Genomic DNA, 20401 nt, shown 5'->3' with positions numbered 1-20401 from the left:
TTGCTGCTGTGAAAATGTATATTATAATATACTTACCTTGTGTGCTGGTGGTATTATTTATTTTTTAACCATGCATATCCCACAGCATTTAACAAGCCCTCTCCATATTGATACAACTCCAATTACCCATTTCTCTAAACACCCATTTGCCACATTAACTCACATTCACTTAATCCCACACCTAAAGCATGTCTGTGTGAGTTACAGTCCTATTGTTATCTTAATTCTCCATTAATAAAGGTCGTTCATTCTTCCTCCTTTTTAATAGGACTCTCAGTCAGCACCTGTGTCCTTATTATTCAGAGGAAATTTCAGGACTGGCTCTCTGAGCTGCACCGGTTCCTCTTAACTTCACTCTGAGGAGGATAAAGGATAATTACATCAATCTCACTTAATCCACACCCCCGTACCATAGCCCTCTGACTTCCATAATACTGCCCAGAGACCACTGAGTGGACCCGTGGGTAATACACCAATTAAACAGCAGCCGGTGGTAATTAACAAGCAAGTGGGGTATTTGAGGATGAGTGTGACGGTTACTGATGACTTTTAGTTTTTGCTCTCCTCTTTAGCACTCTGTGTGAATGTTAACGAAGTTGTGCGACTGTAGGAAAGAATATTAAAATGTTTCATCTACTTCTTTCATGTAGCTGAATTATGAAACTACTTCAAACATGAGAAGATATTCTGGCGCACCGGTTGAATAGTTTTAAAATACTAACTTTAATTAGCAGGTTAATTAATATTCGTTTTCATAATTTGTTGCAAACAACAATAGATAGTGCATACTAGTAACTTAAGGTCATTTATAGACATTCTCACATTCGTGCTCATCTAACAGACATTAGAAGGCTGTTTTTGGTTTTTTTTGGGTGATAAAATAAATATGCTGGGCGGAGCTTAGTGAATGCACACTTGCTTTATTCCATAGAAAAGTAGAATAAGTTGGTATTTAGCCTAAGGGTCAAATAATGTCTGAATCTAGGCACAGGTGACTTTTCCACTGCAACGTAAAGTAATTAAAAGATTTGATCATTTAGGATGATTACAGTTTGACTAGATGAAACATCATCCAACTCTTTTTTTTTTTTTTTTTTTTTTTTTTTACATGAGTTGGAAAATGATGTGCAGCTTTGTTACATAAGTTTTGGGGGCTTATGTTTGACCAGTAAAGACTCCACTGTGTGTCAAAGTTCTGACTGATGTCCTCTAATAGTTTCAGAAAAGTTTGCTGATAATGAGTTCATGACGTTTGGCAGCAGAAGCATATGAATTTCCCACGATACACCGCAAAGCCACTGCCTGTTTCTATGTGTTTCCAGCAGTTGTACAGGGCTGAATAGTGATAAAGAACTTCTCTAACCACTGACTGCCACTACTGTACCCAACCTCCCACTACCTACCATCCTGAGAGATGTTCATCTCCCAGGGGCCTCTGTTGTCTGAGTGGCCCTTGGTTGTTTTTTTTCCCCTGTGCTACTCACCACAGCACCAGCCATGTTTATCAAGAAACTGGGCCTCTGGGAGCTGTGGATGGTCTCTAATGGAGAGTCAGGAAACCTATTCCGGCTATCGATCGTTTATCTCTCACTCTGCCTTTCTCTGCCTACCTCTTATCTGTCTTTATCATGCCCCCTCTGTTCTCTGGTGTCTTTTGTCTTTCTGTCCTTTTTTTTTTTTACTTTCTCTCACTCCTTAGGTGTTGTCTGTTATCACCCAAACACACACACACACACACACACGCATTTGGATAGAAAGAATTTGTGTGGAAACTATCAGTGTCTCACCTTGTGATCTCTCTTCAGTGTTGAAGTTGTTGAAAATGGCAACTGGGATGAGAGCTCTGCTAGACACAGTGGTCCAGGCTCTTCCTCAGGTATGTTTCATGACGCCAACCCCCCCCCCACACACACACACACACACACACCACACATACACACATACACACACATACATACACACACCCTTCCCTGCGCTTATCACAAGGACCCACAGGGGTTAATTAACATTTGAGGAATGATAAACGACCAGCGTCTATAGAAGTTCACTGTGAATGAGGTTATGACAAAATATTTGCCTCCAATGTTTCAACACTTTGCTAATTTTCTACTCGTCCTCTCAGTAATTCAGAAAAAAATAAAAACCTTTGTCATTAATTTAAGATTTTAACATTAATGAGACAAGACCTGTTCCCTTGGTCCCTAAAAAGACTTTGTTCTTTAACCTTTGCTCAACACCCACACACACACACACACACACACACACACACACGCACACACACACCCTCTCACACACACACACACACACACACGTAGGCTTTATTCTGTCTGTCTCCATCAATTCAATTATTAATTAGCTGTGTTTCCCTTGTCTGGAACATTTAGCCTCTAAGACAGATTAGGCCACAGGCCAGTTGGCAGGAGACATGATTTTGTCAGAGGAGAGCAGATGATTTCTCTTTGACACTACTGGTTTGACACAGATCACTAACACTAACCATAAGTTTACACCAACAACAAATGTGTCAAATATGTGATTATTTTTGTCAAGTAGCAGCTTAAAGCTTCCAAAAACTACACAAAAAAAATCATATAATATTTTTTTTTTTTGCCTTGTCAAGCTGCAAATAGCAGATAATAAAACTGTGAATGTTTTAAAGGATTAATTCTTGACTTTTTTAACTAGCACAGTTGGAGGAGGATTTTTTAAAAATCACACGTGCAGAAAAAAGAATAAAAAATGAGACATTTAAAATGAGATTGGAAGGTCACAGGACTAAAATGTGCAAAAAATCTGCTACTTTTGTTCTAACACAACATTTTTTTTTTGCAACACCATGATAAAATGACATGTCATTACTCATCCTATGCATCCTCTCTGGGGAGTAGTATATCTTTTGCTGCACATGAAAATAAGTAACTGAAGGTCTGACTCTCTTTGCTTTTTCCTAATATTATGAAGCTCTAAATCGTTTTTTTTTTCCCTCTCTCTCTCTCTGCAATGCAAGACAACCAGAGAAAAATGCACTAATGGATGTGGACTGGGTGCTCGCTTGAAAACAGCTCTTTATTAAAGTCATTTGTAATGGGGCGAGTCTGTGTGCAGCCACAAGTTGATTTTCTTTTTCTTTATTTCTGCTGCTCCATCAATGCTCTGACTGAGCCCTTTGGGATTTTTTTTCTCCCTGGTGTTTGGTAGAAAAGCATGCACACACACAGGTATAAGCACACAAATAAACACAGGTTCACACATTGAGGCAAAATTACACTCACAAAAATATCCACTGCTTCTGTTGTACCTAGTTTTTCTTGAACTTGTTTTTTAGTTGTTTTTTTTCAGTCCTTTTTCTCCTTTCGACAAATTTTATTGTTTTTGACTTGATTTTTCTGAAGGGTAAATAAATAAAATAAATGTCATACCAACAAAGCCGGTAAATTACAAGCTGTGCCGGTCAAAGAAATCTTGCATTATTCCTGTGATGCGTTAATGAAACTGAAAAGGGGTTAGATTTTTAGAAATATGAGGATCCTCGTACCAGTTGAACCAACGCACAACAGTCTTACATTTTCCCTTTTTCGTTTTCATAGAAATGTAATTTTAGATTTGTTGTCATGGTGCTCTGACTCTGAGGGGGTTATTATCTCCTTGTAATGTTACTCTACATAGATGAGAAAAAATGTCAATCTCACGAACATTTTAACCCACGTGCCTAAAGGGTCTGTTCTTTTCACTGCAGGTTGGATTAGGTATAATGATTTTTAATGAGTCAGTGGTTATATTGTCCTTTTTTTGTACTCAAATGTCTTACACAACATAAAAACATGCTCCACAGTGGTGCAGCTGAGTCAGCCTGGCTGCCAGCTGTAAGGCGTCTATAGCATGTAACACATCCAACCATGTTTTCTATCTCACCACATCCCTCATCCCTCTAGTGTATTTCACTCTGTTTGAAGGATCTAAAGACATCAGTTGGGCTTAACCTACATCGTGCAAACTGCTTCAGGGCAAGTTGTGGCTTTAACATGCACAACTGGGGAGAGAAAGAAAGAAAGAAAGAAAGAAAGAAAGAAAGAAAGAAAGAAAGAAAGAAAGAAAGAAAGAAAGAAAGAAAGCTATCCTTGGGTGAAATTTGTCAAAGATTTTTTTTCATTTCTCTTTTCCTCATTTATTTTCCTTTCTTTCTCCTTTAGTACCTGCTCCTTTAATAAAAAACTTTACATCTTATTCCTCCCTAATCCACTCTCTCTGTTTATTTGCCTATCTAATGGAATTCTGCAGTCACACATTCATAAGCTGCCTTACCTGTGAGGTAACTTGGCTAATGGCGTTCTGCTTATTGCCTACCCCAGGAGGTCTTTTACCCATTCGCATTGCATCACTATCTGTCTATACATGAATGCATTCGAGCCTACTGAGAAGTCAGCAAGTGTTCCATAAACCGTGTAATAAAGTAATTATACTTGATTTGACGCATGGAGAGACTTTGTTTTGGTTGCTTGGACTGTGGTAACCTCTGGTTTTGCTGTTTGCAACTGTTTCTGATCTGATGAAACGTTTGCATGGTTATGGATAAACATGTCTATCAAGTTTAACATTCAAAACCTAAGACACCATTTCAAAAATGTATAAGCATCAATAACAAAATAAGCCTATTTTAATATTTTATGAAAAGCTAAAGCTTTCTGCCCAGAATTGTGTCCATGCAGCTGGGTGGGGAACACGGTCAGAGATCGGACACACCATAAATTGTTTAGCAACTTCCCTGGTTGTAGTTTGTAACAGCTGCAATGAAACCTGCCTCCAGGCCTATTAGATCTTTAGTAAATGTTGGTAATGCTGAAACGCATATTAACAAATACAAAAAGAATGCATAAATCATAAAATAGACAGGATCTATAAGGATGATAACAAAAAAGAAACTGCACATTCTAGTGCCTAGAAATTGTGTTTAGACCCATCACACCTAAGTACGTTTGATTGTTCTATGGAAAGCTACGTGTCTTATCTCTGTGAATATGCTGTAATGTGAATTTGTGTGTGACAGGTGGGAAACCTCGGTCTTCTCTTCATGTTGCTCTTCTTCATCTATGCAGCTCTGGGGGTAGAGCTGTTTGGAGAGCTGGGTAAGTCATACTGCCACCAGCTTGTTTCTAAATATTTTAATAACTATATCTAAAAGATGATACCACCTATTTTATTTTACCTTTTTTGTTTTTAGCACTATCATTATCACGATGCTATATTACCCATAAACAGTGTGATAGTTCAATAGTCACGGGTGCTGCACTTCTGCCACACCTGGCACTTGTGCCTGAATTGGAAACCTGAACCGGACGTGTCAGACAGTATTTGACTGCTCAGGTAAAAAGTAAATACCATTGCCAATGAATGGAAAGTTAATCACTTATCCCTTTCTCTCTCGCTGACCTTCGCTCAGGATTGTTAGTAATTTCGACAAATCTCTTTGTGTGTCCTGGGCCAAACCTACTATCAGGTAAACAAAGAGATGAATTGTGGTTTAAAAAAGGTTTTATCCAATTATATTGCTGTAGAGGAAAATGAAGAATGGGCAAATTTAGGTGATATGAAATTATAATCAATCAACCAAAGAAACAATGTGCAATCATTCAAAGCCAATTATGCTTAGTCAAAGTTACAGCCACTTGATGTGGGTTTGTCTTGATTCTTCTTTGGCACTAAAGTCTTGAATGGCCGGTTTCCAGAACAGCAATGATTCTAAGTGACCTTTGGCACATACAGTATGAACATCTGGAAACCTTCTACATATTTGTGCTATCTCTTTGTCCATTGTGACTCTAATGGTGTTGAATCCTTTGTCTGTTTGACGACCATAAAAGACTGTCAGATACGCTTCATTTATTTTATTTTGCCGTATGATCAAATACGCAACACAGCAGGTTCTTTCAAAATTGTGTTAACCAAAGAAACCAATCTCAGTTGGGATCTCGTAGACAACCTACTAATCTTCAGTTTGAAATAAAAGATGTTTTATTTCTTTCTGTTGTCTTCACGTCACCTCTCAGTGTGTAACGCCGACTACCCGTGTGAAGGTATGAGCCGACACGCCACCTTTGAAAACTTTGGAATGGCTTTCCTCACGCTCTTCCAGGTTTCAACCGGTGACAACTGGAATGGCATCATGAAGGTAAGTTGTTGGAATAATTTGTTTTTGCATCACATGTATTGTTTAATAAGCTGATCTGATTTCACGTCACATCTCTATACAGTTGTCTTACATGGGGGTTAATCAGAAAGCAGTCCTCTACTTCTACATATATTCAAATATATACTTTATTTTTTATTTTTTTGAGCTGCCTAAACCTGTTTTATACCAGTCACATGGAGGAGAAGCGGAGAATCAAAAATGCATTTAAAGGTCTTTTCAAAAGGTCAATTCAAATCTCAGGGCCAGATGATATTTAGGGGAATGAGCGTGATCTTCAACAGGAAATAGTAGCCTACATGTTCATTCAACAAAAACCTTTCAAGGATGAATAAAGATTCAAATTTACTCTCACAAAATCTGACTATTTGATTCCCCACTTCACTCTCATCTCTCATCACAGTCACTTCTTCAATCACACCCAAGTACCTGAGCTCTTACAGTGTGATCTCATATCTGGCAGGCAGGTAATCAGTGATGATTAGACTCTTAGAACAAGTGACTTGCTGTGGAAGAAATAAGGACAGACAGAAAACTTAAGGATGCCCTGAGCTTTCAACAAGCTACACCTTGAAACTTTAGGAGATGATGACAGTGATGGGTGTTTTTTGAGTTTTCTCTCATTATAGTGACCAAAATGTTTTTAATATGAATCTTAATTATCCCAATGAATTGTTTGGACCCCTATTGTCCCTAAATTCTCACTGTTCTTCCCTTTATTCACCCACTTTTTCTTTCTATGTCTGTATTGACTTAATTTTGTTTTAAACCTTCTTTTGTTTTTCTCTGCTTCAAACCTACACTCTCCAATTATCCCATGACCCAACAGGACACCCTCAGAGAGTGTCCACCAAGTCATCCAGGCAGCGACTACAGCTGCAATGCTGGACTGCAGTTCATCTCCCCGCTGTATTTCGTGTCCTTCGTACTCACGGCTCAGTTTGTTCTGATAAATGTGGTTGTGGCCGTTCTCATGAAGCATCTGGATGATTCTAATAAGGAGGCACAGGAGGATGCTGAGATGGATGCTGAGATTGAGCTGGAGTTAGCTCAGGGAGGCCTGTGCTGCATGATGGGGGGCATTGGTGCTCTTGCCGGGGCCACAGGTGGAGCCGCGAGTGGGACGGGCATGGGTGGTGGAGCACCCGGTGCACTTACAGCAGGGACGGTCGGGAGTCCAGGTGGCGGGGTGATAGCACCGCTACGAGATGGTGGAGGAGCAGCTCATGAGGGCCACACACACCATCGATGTCGGCTGTACTCTCCAGCTCAGGTAAGAGGATGTTCATATCTTAAAACACAGCCCTACTTATAGAAGAATAACAAAATATTTTATGTTAGTGATTTTATTCCCCTGTGGGGATGAAGTAGTGAACATAGTTTAAATGATAACTCGTCGTTATTGCCTGGGTGATCTGTAGGTTTAAAGATATCTGTGTTAAACTGAGCTAAATGTTGTGTGGAAGTGAAAGTGCCTGCATTTATTTGAATGTCAGTTAATATTTATCTGTTACCAAGCATCGGTGTACAGGCTGTGAGACGATGCTAGTCTCCTTTGGGAGACTAAGCAGCACCTGGATCAAACAGGAAAGCAGAGAAGCAAAGGTCTTACATAGGCTGTGGTTACAGCCCACATCATGGCCACTTCTCAGCAGCAGCTGCAGAAAGTGTGTGGGATCCTGAGAGATGAGCTGATGAAAGTCGTGGTCTCCTGTCTGCATACTCCCTTCATTACATCCTTACTGAATTCAGATAGCAGTAACAAACAGATGACTCACAAGTCACTGAATATCACACTCAACAATAGAATTACAAGATCGCCAGTCTAATCAGTGACTGCTCTGAGTCGTCATATGAGTTGCAGTGTCGTACCACTTCAGAGAGACATAGCCTGAGAGGTGTTTTGTCCCCCGAGTTTGATCCACAGCAACAAAATAAACTTATAAGTCCACCATAAGTCTGGAGAAATTCAGTCTGAGTGTTTAAATGATTACATGATTAACTGGTATGTTGATCAACTGAAAATGATTCAACAGAAAAATAAAATATGCCAAGGTTCTGGCTTTTCAGTTGTGGGGATTTGCGGTTTTATCTGGTTTTTGGACTGTCCACACAAAACAAGCATTTTGCAGTTGTCAACTTGGATTTCCAGAACATTAAACATCAGCATGTGTTGCATAGTTTGGCATCACAGACAATAAACATTTAACTGATTAATCAAAAAACATTGGCAAGATCAGTCAATAAGGTAAATGGCAGGACTTCTAGCAGAGCACTGAGCACAAGACACAGGGACAAGCAAAAGCACTGAGGTTGTGCTTGTAACTGGCTTATTCACAGATGTGTAGCTACTAACATCCAATTATATTAATTCAAGTGAACATCAGGGGCATAATTACCTGACACTTCCTCACTTCCCAATTGTTACTTTGACCATCACACTCATGCCAGCTCCTTCTTTGACCTACCCCAGCCACCATGATGATTATGAGATAAGATTAGTGGTCATTTCTGGGGGGCTGTCTGTCTGCGTCAGTGCTGACTCAGTAATTATAACGTTTGATCTCTTTTAGGTTTAAAAAGGCAGAAATAAACTAAAATAAAATGGATAACTACGGAGTGAAATTTATGCAAATTGAGATCAGTGGTTAGAAAAATCATCAGCAGCTGCCTCGGTGTCGTTCAGCAGGCTGCTGTTGGATCTCCTAATAATCAAATCTTACAAATTTCTTGTGAAAAAGAAATGTCATCAACAGAAGTTAAGAGTCATTAAACTAAAAATTTCCATTCATAAATGTGTAAACAGCCTGTGGACCTACTATGAAGCCAAACTATGCAGCACTTGATTGACTGCTGGTTATTTCAAGACTTCATTAACTTCATCTACAGCAACAGTTGGTCCAACCAGACTCTGTGGGACTGTAAAGCATCTGGAGCTGTTTTTATTCATGAAATACAGCTGCAAATACGTCGTAACGCACAGACAATGCTCAGACCTGTGCCGAAAACACACGCAGACACACATACTGAGCTATTACATGCTGTAAAAAATGAAAACATAAGAAGTACATGCGTAGACGCAGTGGTGCTGCTGGCGTTCTCAGCTTTCTGATTACAAGCTACATTTATAATTATACTCACATAAAATGATTGCACCTACAGGTGAGAACAGGTATTTTTAGAAGTAAGGGTGCTGAGGTGGAAAGAAAGAAACTAGTAAATAAACAAACAAAGGCACCAACAAAGGAAGGGTGGGGAAAACAGAAATCTGGAAATTGAGATGGAAGAACTAGGGCAAATAATGTAAGAAAATTAAGTTAGAATCAGGAGACAAAGCAGGAAGAGAACATTCGCTGGCAGTTTGAGAAAGTGAGCAAGTGATTAAGTGAATGATTAAGTAGCTGAATGAATAAGTGACTAACTGTGTCACTTACTGAATGAATGACTGTGGGGAACGTGTGTCTATAGTGGCATATTTACTCTTTTAATCTTATTTCCTCTGGGTGGGTGACACCAATGCCAGATAAACATAGAAACGACACATAAACACAAACCTGGCTTGACAGCAACAGCTGGAGACAGATGTTGACACCTGAGCACCAGCTGTGCTTTAAACCCAGAAAACCATAACAACAACAACAAGCAGCCTGGACTATTATTCATTCATTTTCTTCTGTACTATCATTTTTCTATGCAAGTTAAAATTTAACCAGATAAATCCACCAGGTCAATGATGGAAATGTAAAATACATCACCAACAACATATAAAGACTCTTCTGTCTCGGCTGTCAAAGTGGAACTAACTGAAAACCTGAAACAACTGGCGGCTGAATCTGAGTAATTCTTGAAGTTCTCTCAGAACAGACGCTTGTTTTTCTTACTTTGTGCTGCAGCTCGAGCAAAATCCACAAAGAGATTGCGGAAAAATGCAAAATAATGACATTCTGATTTTGAGCCATGTGCAACAAGACATTTATACTGTGCAACGAGCTGCATGTTTGAGATATTTACAATAAACAATAAACTGAAAGATGCTGAAAAGCTTCCTGAAGTTAAAAGAACCTGCAGTCAGATGATGATGTTTTTCATGGGGTTATAACCTTTTGTCGGCTCATTCGTAGCCCCACATTAGAACTGTAATCAACCCAATAACACATCACTTTCAGGATCCATTTCAGCAATAAAACTTTACTCTGCGTGAACCTTGATAATCATTTGTATGCTGGTTCATATTAAAGGGCTTTAACTGGCAGAGAACAGAGTGAGAGGTCGACTGTGGAAAGGCTGGGTAAGGCCACGAGATGGTGAGTGGGTGGCAGGTTCCGCCACAGTGTCATCGTGCTTATAGCTCATTGTCTGTCAGCGTGCTGATATTTTTAACCAGAAGAGGAGTTTTATTTTTTTCATGTGTCACTCTATCTGCATTGTATTTTAAATCTGCACTCTGATTAGCCAGCAAAAGTCTTTGTTAGAATAAGCAGTGTTTGGCATCAGTATTTGTATTCAAAGGAATGGAACAAATTTAAAATCACAACAGACTGGATTGCTGTAAAATAATAAGCATAGAAAAGGGAAACTAGAGCCATGTAAACTTTGTACCAAGATATTTAAACACACAGATGATTTTGTGATAGGTTGAGTTTTAGCTTAACTTTCTTATGGTCTCAGCTTTAAAGCATGTACAACAGAGTATATATACACAAATCAACAGAAATGGACCCCCCAAGATGCATTTGCTTATATACTCAGCAAGTCAGTGAAGAAAGTGTACACATGCAGGGGGCAGACAAACCAAGACAAACACAATGCTCATTAAAACAACTCAGTCTTTTCGCTGTATACATACTGTGTGGTCATAGACTCGCTTTCCACACATCTCATTAGATTTTCAGAGATCATTTAGGCTGCATGTGGAGAAACGGATGTATAGCTAATATTAGGAAGACCATTAACGAAATTACCAGGGCCAAAATAAGAATGTTTTTCCTTTCGTCTCTGCTTTATTATGCTGATGACAAAGATAAGAGCTCAGTTGTTACATCCTAGCCAACCCATTAACTCTACACTTGCAAAATAGAAAATTGTGTAAAAGGCTAATGTATAGAAAGTGGTACACCTGGAATAAGTGCGCTCTCGATGCAACATGTAACAAAGCCAGGCCAATATTATTCAGATCACTGCTGAATGATCCATGCTCTTAACTTGCTAATGACTCCGACAGTGCATAACCATAGTGATTTGTGAAAATAAAAAAATAAATAAAAATTAGATGATGGAAAAAGCCACTCCAGTGTCATTAAGTGGTTACAATGATCATAATTAGCACTAAATATGAATTCTGCATAGCCTCAGAAAGTCAAAGCTAGAGGCAATAAGAGAAAAATGGATTTTGTCTAGGGTGGAAAATAATTGCCTTGTTATTTTCATTTGAGATTAGCTTGACAGGATGCGAGAGACAGCGAAAACATATTCAGTTGGCCTGTATAAGACAGTGACAATAAACAGGCATATTGCTGCTATGGGTTTGTGTACAGAGGTTAGAGAAACTTAGTTTCTGTTGGATTCAGAGTGGATGAGAGCCTTGCTGGATGGGATAAACCAGTGCAGTGAATCAGGGACAGGGGCACCACTTACCACAACCAAGGCCCTGAAGCTTAGCCATCCAATCAAGCTTCCACACCTCTCACTGTGCATCTCCCAGCACTTGGAACAATGTGTATGTGTGTGCTCATGGTGCACCAGTGGGTTCTGCCAAAGTCTGTTTATTGACTGTTACTGCCCTACTTACCTCACACCCTTTAGCAATAACTCTCTTACGGAGACAAAGGGCAGGTAAGTGCAGGCCCTGGAAGAAACAATCAGTTTGAACTGTAGATGGGAGCAGGAAAAACAGAGCCGAGAGCTGAAAATCTAGATGGCTAGAGGGCGAGAAACAAACTGCCTGAGACAAACGAGGAGGAAAAGCGGCTAATCTGCAAATTGAAGATTTGATTTCACATTGAGGCTTAGTATGTAAAAGAGGCAGTAATAGGTGGCAGTCACATTTAAAGGTATATTTACATATGATAAGCCTATTACCAATTATCACAGTAAATAGAACAGTATATACTGTCAGATGGTTACCCTCACCCCAGCAAGCTGTGCAGTCCTCTACCTGTGTTGTGCACATTCACCTTTACGTGGTGCCGTGTCTACAAAGTTAAATTCATCAGCTAAACTTCAAACTTCAGCTGTTCTAAAATAGTCTAGCAACAGTCTGTAAAACATAGTCAAACCGCCCAGTGTAAACATCTACTGTTTAAGTTAAAGGTGTTTTCATCAGTATTACAGTGGCCTACTGTAATACACTAGTTTATTTATATAGAGTTTTACTTCAAAATAAAGCAGCCAGTCACTTCAGTCACTTTTTATTTGTGTGTCAGCCTCCATTGATGATGTATGACTGTATTTTTGTCTTCTGTGTCCTAGTATCTTATTATTGTTCCCATGTTATTACTGTTCCCATCACACTTACTATTGGATCTTCACTGTCACTCAGTTGAAATTCTAATTCATCTACAGCTCACCTGTTTTTTTTTTGTTTTTTTTTAAGGGATCATGCAATTAATCTCACAACACTGACATTCATCTGCCCTCTGGCTCAGCTTAAAGCAGGGAAAAGTCACTGGCTTCTCTCTTCTTCACCTGCCAAGAGTGGCTGAAAATAACACCAGTTCCAACAGATTGTGGTTAATTAGACAATGCATGTACTGTGTTCATTACACGCTGTACAAAAGAAGCAAGGAAGAAAGTTTAACATGGAGAGAGTGAAAGGAGTGGGGTAAAGGAGAATGCATACAGTGGATAGATAGATGGATGGATAGATGGATATTTTATTTAAATAATGTGTCCATAATGTGTCAGAGTCAATATGTATACAATATGTAATTAACTGTACTGCTTTGGCTTTTCTGGAGTTCTCTGGAAAGCGATTGTGCTTCCTACTAATTACAAACAGTGCAAAGGTCAATCTGGGGTGTTACGTTGTGTGTGTGTGTGTGTGTGTGTGTGTCTTGCAGGAAAGCCAGTGGTTGGACAGTGTGTCTTTGCTGATTAAAGACTCATTGGAAGGGGAGATGATTGACAACCTCTCGGGTTCAGTTTTCCACCACTACTGCTCTCCTCCTGTCTGCAAGGACTGCAAGAGTCACCCACAAGAGGTTAGTGGACACACACACACACACACACACTCACACTCTACAAAGCTATAAATAACTAGCCACAGTGATGATACTGAACATGACTGATGTTTGGTCAAAACAGCGTGTTCTTCTTTGTAGTCATGAAGCCATGATAATAGACTTTTTATCTTTTTGTTTGTTTGTTTGTTTTTTTCCATTGAGCTTTTGTTGTCCCTCTAACATTATTCATCCCTCCATCAAGAACAGCACGTTTATTGTAGTGCAGTCAGATCCAAGTCATGCTTTTCCATTTATATTTTACTGGACTTTCTTCTCTCCTTTCGCGTCAAATAAAATCACGCGAGATTTATCTTGAGGCTGCACGAAGTTGTCACAAACAAAATCAGCTTAATCTAGACCAAGCTTTAGCATCCCTGTGCATACAACACACACACAGTGACAAGGACACACAACAAGTCCAAACCTAAAATACCTTCACATTGCAGGTTGTCACAGCCACCTACTGTTGTGATATTTTAAAAATTAGGCTGCAAGTGTGGAGCTGTGACCTGACGGGGCTACTTTTGTGTGCCTGGTATTAAGTTACTCTCTGTGTACATGTACTGAGTGCTTCACCCCGATCCTCTATAGTGGAATATTTATTGTAATCACTGTGCAAATAAAACATATTGAAATTCAGTTTGGCCAGAATGAAATTATGCTGTAATGTTATTTGGCTTTTATTTGCTCTAAAGTAAATTCATCTTCTTTATCTTTCTCTCATCGTCTTTCCTTTCTTCTCTCTCTGTCTTTGTTCTTTCCCCTCTCCACTGAATATTAACGCTGTATTTCATGTTTATTTTTTCTCGCTTGCAATTTTAGAAAGTATCTTCAGCACAAGTATTTTTCCTGTATTCCTATAGGTATCTTTTTGCTATGTTTATGCATTGATATATATTTTAAGCAAAATGTTACGTATTTTTCCCACAAGCAATCATTTTAGTATTGTTGGTACGTGTAATTTTGTAGTACAAAGGCATTTCTTCTCTATATATTCCTTTATTTTTGCTTTTATTGTCATCGATCCTCTTACAACTCCAATAAATAGTTATGTGACCTTTTTTCCGTCATTTGCATTTTTGGTAAATATATCCATGCCAGCCATATCTGTTTCTGCTGGGACATGTCATTCACATGGTAACTCACCCTTAAATCATTAAGATATCGTATGTGACCACCAATTTGTGATGGCTTTATTTGCGGGACAGATCCGATTGGCAGAGGTGGAGCAGGCGTCTCTGATGTCAGAGCAGCTGTCAGACAAGTCCTCATCTCCAGCACTGCCCGATGACCTCAGCCTGGAAGAACACAGCAGCTACCAGCTACTGGTCAGAGACAGCCAGGTGCTTCCATATGTGTGGAAAAACACACACATACACTTACATTCACTGGCATTTAACATTTACTGGTCTTACATACATGCCAAAAGGAAAAGTGTTTGCGTCCACACACAGACACTTTAAATTGAACACTTAGATTTGATTTGATTGTTGTTGTGTGAATGGGAATAAATCCTTGCAGCCAGGATTCACAATCTCCTGAAAAGCCTCATCATAAGAATAAAATGCCATTTCAGCCAGCCAACAGGATCTAATGAAAACTGGATCATCTCTTTTTTAATTGCTTATATTATTAAATATTATATTTAATCCAGTTATGAATTAAGGTCATTTTTAAGATTGGACCATATCATGGCAAATAAAAATTAGCTATAATAGTCACACACACACAGGTACCCAGGTGTGATTGGAGCATTGGGGAGTAATAGTTCATGTCATCAGACCCCATCTTGCTAATCATCATTAATTACTGTTTACACGCTGTATGGCTGATTAAAACTCCTGCCTCACTCCATGCTCGTGATATTAGGAATCCGGGATATGTGTCTGTGTGTACGTGTGGAGCTACTGACATTTTGTTTGTGATTGTTAAGGTTAAATAAGGGGCTAGGGAATGCATTATGTCAATGGGTGTCACAAAGATAGGTGTACAAATGTGTGTGTATGCGTGCATATGCATATGTCTGCATGTTTGTTTGTGTTGTGTGTGTGTGTGTGTGTGTGAGTCATTCATATCTCCATCTTTCCGTTTTGCTCCCAGCTCACTGTGGTTCCACCTGGCCTGTTTCATCACTGTGTTATTGAAGGGCTGTGCATTTGATCCAGTTTACAACCAACAACAACAGCCGAACAATTTGAAGCTTTGAAGCCTGCCGTTACTTTCTTTTTTACCACATCCAATTTTAATCTGACTTGTATAGATGGATGAAGGACAGGACATGAAAAGGAAGCTTTTTGAAATTGGAGACAATTTGTACTCAGATTTCCATAATGACAAAACGAAATGAAAGGCTTCAGTTTGATATCTTGCACCAGTGAACATCGGTGCACCTGGATACTGTGCTTATTCTGTCTGCATCTCTTTGTCTCTGATTTCCATCTCATTCACTCACTTCTCTACCTTCACTGTGCCATTTATTTTTCTTTTCTACATCTCAGAGGGGCAGCAGTGACTCCCACAGTTCAGAGGAGCTGCCCACCCAGGGGGCCTACAGAGGACTTTGTCCCCCCAGCTCAGGAAGTGAGGAGAGGGCCCAGGAGTTGTTTGAGGTGGGCATCCATCTCCAGATGGATTCTTCCTCACTGGAGCAACAAAGTGCAGCACATTTCACAGGTACCAGACCACATCCAATGGTAGTGAAGCATTGTTGCTGACTGCTTTGTTTCTCAGTATAGAGCCCAATTACATTATTTGAATAACACAAAATTGAAGCCTGCTTCTTCAACCAACAGCAATTCACTCTTTCACACCAACCTTAAAATAATTGGCTTATTGGCTGTTTTTGTGACCATTCCTGGTATTTAACCACCACAATTTTATTAATTGATATTAACAATAATATTAAAATAATAGGAGACCTTTTCTAAACACTGAGTCTAATCAGGCATACCAGAGCATGTTGATTGACTTCCATTGAAAACAAAGCAAAGATGTTGATGAATGATTGATGCACCACACCCACACCAAAATATAGCATGAGCATTGTCACTGGAACAGAGAGACCAAAACAAGGCAAAGTAAATTCATGGGAACTGTTGACTAAAACAAACCACCACAGACCCTGTAGTCAGGGCGTAGGTGAAGACATGGAAGCTTTATTTGCGTGGTGTGTTGGTAGTACTGCAAAAGAACTGCAGCACCACTATACAGCTCAGTTCTAGACTGCAGAACAGTTAATGTGAGTGAGGAGAAGACTATCCACATAGCAGAAAAGGACACAAGGTGGCAGGATGTATAGATAGAAAAGGATGGGCCTTAGGACAGAACTGTTGGGGGAACCACATAAATTACTATTTATACTATTTTCTAAACAGAAGGGACTGTGCATTGAGGTTCCAAAAAATATTTCTCATCCATTTTAAATCAAAGTATCCAATGTCTTAGGACTGTCTAAATACTGAGGAATACTGAGTATTTTCCACCCTGACAAAAATGGAACAATAATATGGAAACAAAATGCACTGAACAAAAAAAAAGAAAATCTGTTTTCAAATTTTACCACCTTTTTTTCAGATGTTGATGGAGGAAGTTACAGTGGAGGTGGTGGAGAGTCTTCGCTCGTCTTCCACCTACCAGCAGAATTTTTCCACCCAGCAGCAGCTCATCCAGGAAGCCCTGGGGATGGTATTAGCCCAGGAGACAGAGGGCCATCCAGGTTGGCCTCCCCAGCCTCCTGGGCCTCCCTCCGCTCACCTGGGGCCAACAACAGGCCCCTGAGCTCTCAGGTACTGTGAACAAAAAAAGCAGATTTATCTGTGTCTGGATGGTTGGATGGATAGGCAGATGGAGCAGTGCAATCAGTATTTCAGGGCAGCACATCAGAGACGTCAGTGGAACAGTGTAAATATTAAATCCCCGTTGAATAGTCAGTGAACCAAAGTTGTCATGCATGAAATGCACATCCAGCAGTCAGATGGGATTTGCCAAACGGTGTGAGGAAGTATGAGCTTGTGATCTGAAAGCTTGATACTGTTACACAAAAGCACAGCTCACTGACACATAACATTGATTTAAATGTGTTTTATTGCAGTTTGTCTACAGTTAATGAGGGTCACGGTGCTTTTGGCAAAAGATGGCAGCACTTACTTTGATTAGACTGCAGAGTGATGAGTAAATGTGAAACAGTAACTTGATGGGTGGGTGGTCTGTCATTCATAGACTGCAGACTTAAGAAAGGCTTGAGGAGTGAGGAAGCAAATTCTAACTAATCTGTGCAGGATGTGACACCGCCTTACGGTGACGTCCTCCTGCAGCGTGAAATTCTGGGAGAATTATTTATTCATAATAAAGCTAGAGTCTTATCCTTGCATCTATTGGCTCCAGTATGAAACAAACAAGAATTAAAAGGCTCTTATTTTAGTCCTAGTCCCTCTGTAGCCATGGAGACAGATTTTTCTTTCTCCTCTACCTGTTTGGTTTGTTCAGCGTTTGCCTGAGTGCCTCTGTGATCCTGAGCTGCTACAGTAATGCTCTGCGGCACTCAGCTAATTAGCCTGGCCAGCCCTGAGCCTGGTGCTGACTCTGGGCACACTGCTGTTTCTGGCTCACGTTCTTCACATTCTCACATGCCCCTTTTCTTGTATTTCCTTAATCTCTTTATATCTTTCTGTGTTCTGTCTCGCCATGCCTCTTCTTTCTGTCCCCTGTTTTTAGACTCTTTTTTTTCTGCCAGCTCCCCCTCCCCTAATTTCTGTTTTGTTTGTTTTGTTTGTTTCTTTTTTTTCTTTTTAACATCCTCTTGCTCTCCCTTGTCGTCTTGTACGCAGACAGCATGGCATGTAACTGTGCCAGGATTACAAACAATGACTAACACCCTCTTGGCCACCTAACATTTTGAATGAAACAAATGCTATATGGTGCTATACAATGAGTGTATAGCACCAGTGAGGATAAACCTTGTTCATACTGACTATGATGTTGCACCAAAGCTTTGAAAACTAGTTCAAACTGAACATCTTACATTTTAAATATTTCTTCTATATCAAAACTGAATAATTCTCTGCTGTTCCACTTTCCTAAGCTCCAATTTAAACTCTCATCTCTGTTTAACAAAAACATCTCCCTCATGCTTCCGTTGCAGCGGTTTCAGCTGTTGTCATTGCAAACCAGTTAAAATCTTTCCTCTTAATGCTCTTTTATGGTTTAAATGTTTAACTTTCGTTTGAAATGATAGACAAAACAGTTTGCAATGATTCAATTAAAAATTTACAACATAGATCTTAGGTTAAATTCCCTGTTGGTGCAGCCTCGAGTTATCTTCTTTTACTTACTGAAGTCTAATTACATCGGCTGATTTTATTCCACTGACTTCTGTTTGTAGCACCCGTCCCACAGTGACTCCTCCCTGGCCACAGGCAGTTCAGAGGGGAGCCTGCAGACCACACTAGAGGAAGGGCTCAGCTTCAGTATCTCCCCACCTCAGGTTCTGGATCCCCCCATACCCCATCTCTGCCCCCTCCCCAGCCATGACTTGCACCCCAAGTACCCAGCCACAGGAGACCAGAGCCACCCCTTACTAAAGAGACGCAGTACTACTTTTACCAGGGGACACCAGAGGAGCCAGAGCACATGCGGCGGTGGCAGCACCAGCCCTGGCTGCCCCCGGCAGGACTCCATGGACCCCTCAGATGAGGACATGGGCACAGGGATGGGTGGGGATTGCTGCCGCCAAGCCTTCAACAGTGAACATTTGTCAGAAACACTGAACAGCCTCTCACTGACTTCACTGCTCTCGCCAACCTCTCTGGCAACCCCATTGGTGAAGAAATGTAACAGCACAGGCTCACTGGACCAAAGCAATCTATCAGTACGGAGTAAAGATGGCCGCCACTTCTACGGCATGGATGCCCACTGTTACTTGTCCAGCCCCTGGACGGAGGAAAGGCCACAGGGTGAGGAGGAGGACACGGGATTCAGCATGAAGAGCAGCAGCCGGCCCACAGATACAACCTCCAGGAAAAATAGATGAAACACTTGTTGCCTCTCCGTAGTGGAACTCTTTAACCATTTGCATTTCTTGACCTTGAACAAAACAGGTAGAGACTTTTAATACATGTCCTGTGAACCCAATTCTGAAATTCTCTCGTCTTTGACTCATCTGTTCTCTCTCTCTCTCCTCCTTGGATATGGCCCCTCATTTCTCAAAAGATTACAGTTGCTTCTGAGTTTTGATATCCTTTCTTTTCCACAAAAGTGTTTGCTTTTTGAAAGGACTTAAAGAAAAGCGGTTTAGCTGCTCGGTATCACCAGGATTCAGTCAGGCAGTCCTGGGCTTGACATTTGGGCCGTTCTCAAATACTGAATTTTTGGAAAGCCAATAGACAGACACGCCTGAAAATTACAGTGATTTATGAATATTATTAAGGTGATCTTATTTAAGTGAATGAGCTAAAGAAAAATTCAGTTTTCTTTAAGGAACAGGGCTTGCTTGACCCATCGTGCCCTCATCCTTTGTGCAAAAACAGTGTCGTCAACATTGGACAGATGATAAACTCTGAAGCTTCTTTTGAGGAAGAACTGAACTTTGTACAGTTGTTTTTTTGTATTATCCATCACAAATAGTAGCATCAACCAACCATTATTCCTCTTTATCAGATTTGATGAGTAATGGAAAATTAAAAGGCTGTTTATTTTCTGTTTTTTGTAGACACATCAGTTTATGATTGTGAGGGAGAGGGACCCCAAGACAAGCAAAGAGGCTGACTAGTCTGAAAACTGGCAGAGGGTCTTTGAGCATAGAATAATGCTGCTGCTGAGAATGGATGTGGGTTGCTACTGAAAGCACTGGGCCTTTGTGCTTTCTACATACCCATGAAAGGGCTAAATGTAATGAGTGCAGACCTGGGCCAAATATTAGTGGCAAATAAGCTTTGCTGTCTAATAAAACATTAGATTAAGATACAATAACAGTTTTCGGATTCTCATTATTTTTACTTCT

At 40.1% G+C, this 20401-nt stretch overlaps 1 protein-coding gene across 1 annotated transcript in view; it reads left to right on the top strand.

The window, feature by feature from the left end:
* The window catches only part of cacna1ib (calcium voltage-gated channel subunit alpha1 Ib), a 109536-nt gene extending 90104 nt beyond the window's left edge, over window positions 1-19432 (top strand). Inside the window, exons 29-37 of the mRNA XM_026303208.1 lie at window positions 1806-1876; window positions 5045-5123; window positions 6045-6166; window positions 7014-7457; window positions 13243-13383; window positions 14613-14747; window positions 15903-16077; window positions 16978-17189; window positions 18785-19432. Of these exons, the coding sequence (XP_026158993.1) occupies window positions 1806-1876; window positions 5045-5123; window positions 6045-6166; window positions 7014-7457; window positions 13243-13383; window positions 14613-14747; window positions 15903-16077; window positions 16978-17189; window positions 18785-19432 (2027 nt within the window). The remainder of the gene's footprint in view (window positions 1-1805; window positions 1877-5044; window positions 5124-6044; window positions 6167-7013; window positions 7458-13242; window positions 13384-14612; window positions 14748-15902; window positions 16078-16977; window positions 17190-18784) is intronic.
* Window positions 19433-20401: the final 969 nt, after the last annotated feature.

This window comes from Mastacembelus armatus, chromosome 1, assembly GCF_900324485.2.
Source record: "Mastacembelus armatus chromosome 1, fMasArm1.2, whole genome shotgun sequence".
In the NCBI taxonomy this organism is placed as follows: Eukaryota; Metazoa; Chordata; class Actinopteri; order Synbranchiformes; family Mastacembelidae; genus Mastacembelus; species Mastacembelus armatus.
Note: the sequence above shows the minus strand (reverse complement) of the source record. Positions and strands in the feature narration are given on the sequence as shown.